At 30.8% G+C, this 12,318-nt stretch overlaps 1 protein-coding gene across 1 annotated transcript; it reads left to right on the plus strand.

Moving 5' to 3' along the window:
- Positions 1–10,974: 10,974 nt before the first annotated feature.
- LOC148268898 (agamous-like MADS-box protein AGL80) lies at positions 10,975–11,403 on the plus strand. Its single transcript, XM_088212260.1, has one exon. It carries the CDS (start codon positions 10,975–10,977, stop codon positions 11,401–11,403), a length of 429 nt encoding a protein of 142 aa, XP_088068386.1.
- The last annotated feature ends 915 nt before the right edge of the window (positions 11,404–12,318 follow it).

Below are 12,318 nucleotides of genomic sequence, written 5' to 3' on the forward strand. Positions count from 1 at the left end.
ACCATGTATAGATGGCAAAACTCCAATAAGGACATATTTTTTGTTCTCAATTAGCATATATGTTTTATATGTTCAATATATATACATAAATGTTATAATGAATTTCATTTTTGATATATATTATGGGCAAGGAAATTTGATTGTAATCTTATTTTTTTGATCAAATTGGGGAACAATGGAAATGTATTGTAATTGATAAATTTGATAAGAAATGCCCACTACTTTATCATTTAAACAAAATGAGTATGAGAAGTAGGATGGATATATATATATATACATTCTAACATCCCTAATGCTAATTAAGGTATGAGAGTGTCAGATACAGAAACAGATTACGAGAGCATGATAAAAATTATATGCAGCAGAGTAAGTTAATACAAATCCCTTATATGAGTTCCAATTACATATATATATAGCTGAGGCCAGAAGTGGCTACAAAATACAATGTCAAAATACAAAACATGGCCACTTCTATCATTATATTATTGGACTCATCAAAGTGTGGAAACGATCATGCACTCAAGGTTTATGGATCCACGGGATCCTCATAGACTTTAATGGGTAGGTTAACTGACGATTCCTCACTATCTTCCTCATCTTGGGAGGGGGGGCATAGAAAGAGTGAGTTCCATATGTTCTGTAAGGAAAATAATATTTCGATAATATCGTAAGATTATAAAAGGTGAGTAATTATGACATAAACATTTACCATTAGGTTACGTCGTAGTCCTATCTTATCTTGTAAAAATAATAATTTATTTAAGAAAAACATCACGTTATAGTCACAACTGTCATTGTACGAGTTCTAATGGTCTGTATACATACGCACTAAATAGCCTCTTTCATTGGCCAGTTAGAACAAATGTTAGAGCGTCGTAAACCAATCTAGAAGGCTAAAGATATAGTCAAAACTAATAAAAAATCCTCCAATTCAATGTGATACTTCAAGGCCAATACAATTCATCTTAAATCACTCCTTAACGACTATCATCTCCTGATTCACCACTAGTCCGAAATCCTAGGTGAAGCTATTGTAAAAGCTATATTACTCACCAAAATCACCAACACTTGTCTTCAAAAGGTCCTAATCCAATTAAGTATGGATGCTTACGAGATTCTTTACCTACTTAGGCTTATTAATTCACCAAGTTATTGAGATCTCTAAGCTTGAAGTTGAGTTTAACTATAAGTGAAATCATTTTCAGTAGTTTTAATGTCAAGACTGTTGATTAGTTTAATTATGATAATTTATCTTTGAATTGATCAATATGTAAATTAATTTAACATATGCTATATAATTCATTATAATTACAATATATATGATTATATAATTCATAAAGAAAAAAATTAATTATATGACATGATACGACAAGACTATCAAAAGTTGTGTTTTTCTCGTTGATATTTTTCTTTCTATTGATATTTACCAAAACATCATTAAAATTTAGATGCTCACCTTTCCATACACATATACAAACATCTCAATATATATTTACCTACCTTAACATGTATTCCTTCTATCGCTACCTTATTTATTACATGTGTATATACATATATGTATATATCAACTAGACGAGACAACTAACATTCGGCATGCGATTGGTTTATAGTTAATTTGCTGGACATGCAAACTTTAATTTGTAAGAGTTTAAAATTTTTCGTGCAAAACATACTTACTAATACACTCCAAGAGTATTCTAATACCATAAAAAATTAGTTATGATATATATGTATATGATATATACATGGATATATATTGTGATTAATATTTGTTCTTGTGTTGTGAAATATATAAGTCAATTTAGTCAGAAAAAAATCATATAAACAATATAATGATCAAACTAGTAAAAGTAGAGAAAAGACATGAGAGGATAAAAAATAATATATTTTAGAAATTTAGGATAAAAATAACTATTATTATTATTTAGATTTGATATAGTAATAACAAGGACTCAAAGTATAAAACAAGAGATAATTTTAATTTAATCAAATACATTTCTCTCATTTATCATAAATACAAACATTAGCAAATTCAAAAAGAACATTTTAATGTCACAAAATCTCCTATTAATTTACAAAGTAATGGTATGTTAATCTATTGTATCATTTTGAGTTCAACTATTAGTTCAACAACTTTCTAACTAATGCCATTGACTTTTAAAAATATAAATTTAAATTATTGTTAATATGTAATGTGAACTTTGATATAGAAAAAAAAAGATATCTATGGTTTTTGTATTTTCTTTTTTAAAAAAGTTAAAAAGTAAAATGGTAGTAATTGTAAGAGATCAAGACATACAATTAAGTTGGATTGTTAGGTGGTGGCCATATTAGTTGAGGGTTAAGAGATAATATTTGTGAGTGTGGTTACCAAGTATAATTGACTTCAAGTGTGAATGTATGTTGGGGAAAATACAGAAGAGAGTAGGTAGATACATGCATTATAGTGAAGCAATAGCTTTTAATTAAAATGGATGGTCACGATTGAATAATTTTATATAAGTACAGCCTTGCAACAATTTACTAATTAATTTTTTATAATTACATTACCTTAAATCAAAAGATTTTTCCATATCCCCTACTAAAAACATAACATTTATGGAGATAGTTTGGGTATTCCACTTGCAGTTTTAGAATGCACCACATCTTACCTTACATTGTATATTCTACTATATTAAAATGATCCACCCCCCATTTCTTATTAATAGTTATTCAACCGTTGTATCATTTTATATATACCCCCTCCAGCCCCTTCGGAACACATGATAAAATACCATGACTAGAAAGAAGGTTAAGCTTGCTTATATCACTAACAACTCTGCAAGAAAAGCCACATTCAAGAAAAGAAAGAAGGAGCTGATGAAGAAAGTGAGCGAACTTAGCACTCTTTGCAATGTCAAAGCCTGTGCAATTATTTACAGCCTTTATGACTCGCAACCAGATCTTTAGTTTTCCTCTCTCGGAGCCCAACACGTGTTTGTTGCCTTTAAGAGGATTCCCGTGATGGAGCAGAGCAAAAAGATGGTGAATCAAGAGAGTTTCTTGCATTAAAAGATCACTAAGGCAACAGACCAACTAAAGAAGTAGTGCAATGATAATTGCGAGAAGGAGATAACAGATATCATGATATACTCGAGGGATCTGGTAGAATATGTGAAACATTTGCCAATAGTGCTAGGGATACTTCGAAGAGCCAAGTTGTATGCAAAGTTCAGTAGATGTGAGTTCTGGTTGGATCAAATAGCATTCTTGGCCAATATTGTGTCGAAAGATGGGGTATCTGTTGACCCATAAAAGGTAGAGGCAGTGGTAATGTAAGAGGATGGAAACACTCAGCAAGTCACCTCAGCATCAAGGAATAATATTTTCCTCAAAGAAAATCCCGATATAATCCAAATATCTAAAATAATTAATATTTTGATTAATCTAAAATTTAAATATAATTCTAATAATTTTATTTTAGTCAAAACATGCAATATTTTAAATAATTAAAATATATTGGAGAATCTCTAACGATCATAAATAAATTTCACGATACAATTATTTTGTTCAGAATATGGAAAAAACCTGAAATAAATAATTTTCAAACTCAACAATCTGTGAATTGTTAACTAATACTTTATGCAAGAAGAAATGTACAATATATACATATAAATATTTAAAAATATACATTCACATAGAATAATAAATATAGAAAAAAATTTTGACGGCTAATTTTAAACACTTTAAGCAATTAATATTTTGAATTTCTTTTACATATATAAATACTCAAAAATTAATGATATATAGTTTCTTACTACTAAAAAAAATATTACTGATATAAAACAAGACCATATTTAACTCCAGTGACACAAACAACAATATTAAATTTTTTTCAATATTATAGTATGGCTCTAGTAACTGTAGTACGATGTTGCAATTGATTCTTAAAGACAATGATCAGTATTTAACCTTTCTTAATGGGATCACTTATTCAAAACCGATTTATAATTTTGCGATAACAGTTTCAAAATTTCATAAGACACTAAATACTTTTTTAAAAATAAAGATAAATGTAATAATACAATAAATTATAATTAATTTTAACATATGATAGCATTATATATTTATTTTTGTGTTACATAAGAGTCGAATCTTCAATTCTTATTTTTATAGAGGTAGAGAAATACCACTTCATTTAAAAGTCAAGTATTATCATGCCTTAATTATATTTAACTTTTAGAAGGATTGGTTTCTATTAAGGTGGTTAGTAATGAAGTAAAGATCCTAGAATTGGAACTATTGGGCCTTTGGCTCGATCATTAAGGGATGGCATTAGTTCCCATTAATGAAGAACACGTCTACTCACAATTTTATATAAAAAGTTAACAAGTTAGCCAAATTATCACGTACATACCTTTTTATATAATCTGTTAACTTCTAATGTCAACAATTTTCTAATAAAAATGTACTGAATGTATTTATTTATTTGTTTTTGTGAATATGTCAATTTAGTGATATATAAAAGAACTTAAGTTCAATTACTTTGTTTAAAATTAAATTTGCAGTCCGTTTTATGTATGGATTATAGAACTAATTATATTGATATTTAATTGTAACATTTCATTTTCTTACATAATTGTTTACATTAATATTTAATTTTAATTGTATTGAAATTTTTAATTAAATAGTTAGCATAATTTTTAATTTAAAAAAAATTCAATTACACAATTAACACAAGTACAACATATTAATAAAGTGCCATCTTTACTAAATAAAGGGAAGTAAACATGGTTAGTTATATTCGATGAATCACTCTTTTATCATTGTAAGGGTATATGTATATATATAATCTCTTTAAATAAGACACACACAATAAAGTTATAATATTTAAGAATACAAAAAGAAATAAAGAGATAAAAAAATCATAACACATTACATTAAAAAATCATAACACAATACATCCTTTATAGATAAGCCAAATTCAAAATTAATAAGTGAAATAGAAAGTATACCTTTATAAATCATATGGAAGTTTCCTTGTTTTAATGTGTTAAAAACTCATACCTAAGGTGTAACGACCCCGAAAATTTAAAAAAGGAAATGTATGTAAAAATTTTGAATGCGGAAGCGAAATAAAAAGTTCTGATTAATATCCCTTATACAATAACCGAAACGTACTAACAATATGAAAGAATAAGTTAACTAAAGGAAATACTAGAAATGAAATACTATAAGGAAAACTATAAAATATTTAGGCATCTACTCGCCGTCTTCCTGCGGAATGGGCTCGGGAACCAAGTCCTCCTAATCTGAAATGGTTAAGTAAGGAATGAGCTACACTAGCCCAGTAAAGACGTCACACTATATCACTAACACAGAAGTAAAGGTTGGTAGAAAAACAAAAACGACCAATGGAGCACAATTTTTAACAAATTCATTAATCAATAATAAAATCCTTTACTGTCCACTTACCTCGGTGAGATTTATGAAAACGACCCATAGAAACAATAACATAAAAGATATCATGAATTCATACATACTCTCTAACATAGTACATGTCATACTTTTATATTTTAAATCATCAAACAATAATTTTCTTCTTTTATCAGCCTACCAGTATCCATGGGGATCCATAGGGGTCCCCGCTACACGTGAACCATTAATGTTAATAACTTAATTCCAGGGCCGTCCGGTATGAGGGTGAAGCGGGCCGTCCCCATACCCTGTCCGGTATGAGCGCTAAAACATTTAAAGTCTCCATACCCCATCCGGTATGAGACAATGTTCCCGATGGGGTTCTCTATGGACCCGGTCCGTCCACCATCTCCCAGGATATCTAGTGAGGCTATCAACTTATCTATTTATCAATTCACATACCTTTTCTATTTTTTCTTAGTTTTCTGTTTCTCACATAATCATGAATACTTAAACAAGTAACGAGCATCAGCAAAGCAAGTATATCATCAGATTCACAAAATCGAGCGGCTCCTCTAGCTTGAGTTGCGATTTGGTATTTTGCTCCAGTCAACCTGTAGAGGAAGGAACGGTGGTCACAATGGTGTAAAAATTACATCGAACGGGAATCGAGAAGGGTCTCATTGGAGGAAAAAATAGAGAAAATCTGTGGCGGCATTGCTGGGCTTCGACGGTGTTTTTCGGCCAATTGGCCGGTGTTTTGGCTCCGATTTGGCCACAGGTGGGTTTAGAATCAAAATCCGAGCCAAGGGGAGAATTTTTTTTGGCGGCCGAAAAGTGCTCCGGTGCGGCGACGGGTCTCGACGGTCGGTTCTCTAGTGGCTGGGTTGTCTTCTCTGGCGAGGGCTCTAGCAGCAAGGGTTAGGGTTTGGGTGTGGATGAGATTATTTATAACCTTCTGCTTTTAATCTGAGTCGTCCATCAGGATTTAATCTGGGCCGTCCAATCGCGATTAAATAGGTAATGAATCTGGCTTCTTCATCGCGATGCAATTTGGGCAATTCGTGCGCAGTTCAATCTGGGTTGTCCGTATGCGTGCAATCTGGGCCGTCCGTACGCACTTTTGATCTGGGCTGTTCGTGCGCGTGGGAACGGATCTCAGTCATTCGATCGCGCGCACGTGGATCGCCCACGTGGCTCCCTTCCGCGTGGCCTCCTGCGTCAGTGTCTCTGCCACGCGGCGTGTCCTGGTTGGCCGGGGCTGCTGACCTGGCTGCTGACGTGGTGTAATTTTTCTAAATTGCGTTTTGACCCCCGATTTTTTATTTTCTTTTCAAAAACACCCTCAGAACCCAAATTTTCACCCCTTTTTCCAAAATTATTTTCAATTAAATCCCAAAAATAATTTTATCCCTTTTTATTATTATTATTATTATTATTTCTATTTAATTAAATTAAACTAAATTAAAACCATATATTATTACATAATAAATCATTATATTCATCTAAAAATTACAAAAAAAAATTAAAATAAAATAAAATAAAATAATATTAATAAAAATAATAATAATTTGGGGTGTTACATAAGGCCACCTATATACCATTTTATATGAATGCTTGAACTTTTGAAAATTTAATAGAAGATTTAAAGTGTATGAGTTTTTATATGATTTGTTAACTCTTTATATAAAAGCTAAGATTGATGAGGAACATGTATATCTAACAAATCATTAAGTAACATTTTGGCATTCCACTTAATGTTTTAGAATGCACTATATCTTACCTTAGATGGTATATTCTACTATATTATAATGCTCCATTCCCCATTCTTTATTAATAACTCTCCAATCCTTGTCTCATTCTATATATTGCCCCTTTTGTTCCTTGGCCAGACACACAAAACATCATGACTAGAACAAGGTTAAGCGTACCTACATCACTAATGACTTTGCAATGTCAAAGCATGTGCAATCATTTACAACCCCTATGACTCGTAACCAGAGGTTTGGCCTTTCCCTCTTAAAGCCCAACACGTGTTGGCTGACTTCAAGAAGATCTCCGAGATAGAGCAGAACAAGAAGATTATGAATTAAAAGAGCTTCCTATGATAGATGATCACCAAGGAACTGACCAAGTGAAGAAGAAACACAAAGACAATAAGGAGAAGTAAATCATGCATATCATGTTTCAAAGCCTTGTTGGGAAGCCCCTCGACCAACTCAACCTCATTGATCTCAATAGGGTTGGCTAATTAAACAAAACGTCAAAGAAATCCATAAAAATATACAAACACTGAATAAATCACCTCAACCTAAGGGGGCCACAAATGGAGGAGTGATGAAGGGTCCGTGGGAGACATCGTCTCTAATCAACGAGGATTCTCTATCGCATAAGCTTCAGCAATCATAGTGATGGTTCATTGATTGTATTAACTCATAAGCAGAACAACAACTCATTTAGTGTTTGGTAATGGGGATTAAGTGGAGATGATGGTGCTATTTGATAAGCACAATTAGAATAATACACTTATATGCTCTAGAGGTTTAATTATTCTTAGGAATGGAATGATAAGATGTTTGATTTTGAATTGTTTGGATTGCTGTTGAGAGGTACTTAAATAACCAATTACAATCCACCAAAGATATAAATCTTCAAATTCTTAATAGTTGTAATCGTTGTTGTCATAGTACTAGTCATCGTAGTCATCGCGTAATAGTCAACATAGTCGTCGCATCGCATGCATGCATATAAAGGTATTGGTTTGCGTTAGAATTTTCTTCAAATTAATCTTCTCTTCAATATTTTATATCTCATGTACTAGAACTACTCTTCTATTTTTTATTTTCTCTCTTGCCCTAGGTTGATGTCGCTTCATTGCTATTTGTTAAAATACATGCATGCCCAATGTAGTTTTAAACTATTGGAATGCTTTTCTCTCTTTTTTTCCTTTCTTTTATTTTCTTATATGTAGTGGAGTGATGATAGAGCATTATTGATGTAGTATATATAGAAATTCAGTCTATTTAGGATGACGATTAAGTTTGCTAGCCACTCAAATGTTTTTTAGATTTCAAATGAGATTTTTGTATGGGATTTAATATATATGAATACACGTTCGGATCTTAGAATTGAAATTTAGGATATTGAGATTAAGAAATAATATTTTCATTAAAGAAAATCCTGATATATTATGACCATCTTAAACAATTAATATTTTTATTAATATGAAATTATACTTATATCAGGAAAAATATGTCAAACTAAATTATAAATATGTTATTAAATTACTTGAATAGACTTATTTTGACTTTTAACTAGCTAATAGATAGATAGATTGTTTTATCTTTTTTCCTATATTTTAAAAAGCTAAAAAATTACTCTCACATATATATTACTAATTTAGAGTGTTGATGAGAAGTCTATGTGTACTAGCTCCTTTGAGTATTCAAATAGTATCTTGTATATTTTACTAAATATGCGATATTAAGAATAAGGATTGTTTTGCATATACACACACACACATATGTAATCTTTAATTAGTTTTAGTTTTTTATATGTATAGCAGCATGCAATCTATAACTTATCATAATTATCTTAAAGGTTAGAAGCAATAATGGATAATGAATTGTTTCCTTCTAGTGGTTTTCTGAACATGGTTGTGCCTTCTCTTCCTTCTTAATTTGTATTATGATTGTCCGATATATTGTTTAATGACACTTCTCCTTGTGTTTGTAATGATTAATTATCATTGATAAATTTTATTTTATTTGAAAAATAATATAAAAGTCAATATGGAGTATTGAACCATGCTAGTATCATTTTTTTTACTAGAAGAGAGACAACACATTTATATTATTACTGCATTAAATTGGCAGGAACTATACCTTTTATTTCTTTAAAATTTGTTGGATATCACAAAAGTTAATATGTATTCATCTATATTACTTTTGTTATTATATTTTAAATTTGAATCATACTAATCGTTCCTTAACAATATGATTGGGATTTCTTATCTTTATAAGAGATTTTGGATTCAAATTATGTTTCTTGTACATTATTTTTAGGAGATTGTGTCACCTAATTAATGAAATATATGAATTTTTATTAAAAAAAATTAAATCCTAAATTTTATTTTCATTTTTCAGAATTAATATTCTTTTTGAAAAGTAAGAGCTTTTATCAATAACAAATATATTTATAAAACTAACCATTAGGTATTCCTATATGCCAAAACCAACCATTAGTATCATCTAAATACATGAGAACTTATAGTATAAGACAAGTGCATCATCTAAAAAGTGGCAGAAACAACCATAAAATGGTCTAAACACTACATTACATATCTAAAACAAATTAGTGCAGTGGATTTCTTAGTTGCATGTAATTGATTAAAAGCAAATATGCATCAGTTTCTTCTTTTTTTCCTTCTTTTCTATGCGTTATTATGTATTTTAAGTATTTTTTTTGCACATATGATCTTTAAGCGAGTCTTCTTTTTCAAAATAATTATTGGTTATTGGTTATAGCTTCACGAAAAAATGTAAGTTTTATTATGTACAAAGAAAATAAAAAATAAAGCTTGATTGCATATAGTAGTTAATTGTCTACTAAATGTATATAATTTGTTGTGATATAGAGAGATATTATAACTTTAATAATTGTGATTAATAGTATTCCATAAAGATAAAATCAAATATATAATTGCTCTAATAATCGTATTCTACATACTGCATACCAAATGAAATAATTAATTATTATGGAGTTCAGAAAAAATCACCATGTGCCTACATTATATGTATAATTATTATGAAATCTTGTGCATGTGTAATTAAATTTTCTTTGGTGACAATAAAGTTTTGGAGTGTAAAGTTTGCAGAAGAAATTTAAAGATGAAGAAAACCAGCATTAATTTTAAGGATGACCAAATATTTTTCTTATAAATAAAATTTATTTTGCAAATTAGGAAAAAATGAATATTGACATTAATGCATAAAAGCAAATAAAAAACTATATATCTATGGTTTTTGTTTCTTTTTTCAAAAATTAAAAAATAAAATGGTGGTAGGTGTAGGATATCAAGACACATAATTAAGTTTGATTTGGAAGGAGGTGGCCACATTAGTTGATGATTAAGAGTAATATCTATGAGTGTGTATAAGATAATGAGGTGTGTATGGTTGCCATGTATGATTAATTTCAAGTGTGAATGCATGCTGGGATAATGCAAGAGAGAGTAGGTATATAAGTGCATTACAATGAATCAATAACTTGTAATTAAAAGGGAGGATTGGATGATTTTAGATAAGTGTAGCCTTTCAATATTTTACTAATTAAATTTTGTGAAATACATTCCTTAAATGACAAGATTTTCCCACATCCCCTATTAAAGACATCACATTTTTGGAGATAATTTGAACATTTCGCTTGCAATTTTAAAATGCACCACATCTTACCTTACATGGTATATTCTACTATATTAAAATGCTCCACTCCCCATTCCTTACTAATAACTATTCAATGTTTGTCTCATTTTATATATACACTCTCTTGCTCCTTGGACAGACACGACAAAACACCATGACTAGAAAGAAGGTTAAGCTCGCTTATATCACTAACGACTCTGCAAGAAAAGCCATGTTAGAAAAAAGAAAGAAGGGATTGATAAAAAAGGTGAGTGAACTCAGCACTCTCTGCGATGTCAAAGCCTGTGCAATCATTTACAGCCCCTATGACTCAAAACAAGAGGTTTGGCCTTCCTCTTTCGGAGCCCAATGCGTACTTTCTAATTTTAAGAGGTTGCCCGAGATGGAGGAAAGCAAGAAGATGGTGAATCAAGAGAGCTTCTTGTGCCAAAAGATCGCCAAGGCAACTGATCAACTGAAGAAACAGTGCAAGGATAATCGCGAGAAAGAGATCACGTATATCATGTTCCAAAGTCTTATTCGGAAGCCCCTCCACCAGCTCAACCTCATTGATCTCAACAATTTGGGTTGGCTTATTGAATAATACCTCAAAAAAATCCAAAAGAGTATTGGAACACTCTGGAAGTCACCTCAGCCTCAGGAGGCCACAGACGCAGGAGTGATGAAGGGTCCTAAGGAGACATTCATTAAGATCACGGAGGATCATCCGGTGCAGATGTTACAGCAGCTACAAATGTGGTTTATTTATGGGATGAAACCGCAAGAACATCAGCAACCATCTGGAGTAGACGGGGAATAGGCGAAGATGATGGTGCCATTCACCCATAAGAACAACCAAAATAATGGACTGAAATGGTCTAGTGGGTTTAATTGCCCTTAGGAATCGAGTATTATGATATTTAATTTTAAATTTTTTGGAGTGTTGTTGGAGATGTAATTTAAATAACCAATTACATTCCACCACAAAGATATGTTGTCGGTTTCTTAGTCATCGTAGTCGTCGCCTTAATAGTTGTAGTCATCACAGTAGTTGTAGCTGTCACCATCATAGTTGTAGTCGTCGAGTCGCATGCATACATGTACTTGGATTACTTTGAATTATGATTTTCTTTAAATTAATCTTCTCTTTAATATTTTATATCTTATTCTAGTACTACTGTTCATTCTTTAATTTCTCTCTTCCCCCTGCTTGACATGGCTACAACTACTTGTTAAATACCTGCATGCTCAATGTAATTTTAAGCTATTATAATGCACTTTTCTCTTCTTTTCTTTTCTGTTTTGTTTTACATAATGGAATGATGACATAAGAATTATTGATGTACTATATGTAGAAATTCAGTCTAGTTAGGAGGAAGATTAAGCTAGCTAGCTACTCAAATTTATCTAGATTTCAAATGAGATTTTTGTATAGAATTTAATACATATGGATATGCTCTTCCAATCTTGAAATTAAAATTTAGGATAAAGACATTAAGGAATAATATTTTCCTCACAG

This window comes from Carica papaya, chromosome 2, assembly GCF_054855325.1.
Source record: "Carica papaya isolate Zhongbai chromosome 2, ASM5485532v1, whole genome shotgun sequence".
Lineage (NCBI taxonomy): Eukaryota > Viridiplantae > Streptophyta > Magnoliopsida > Brassicales > Caricaceae > Carica > Carica papaya.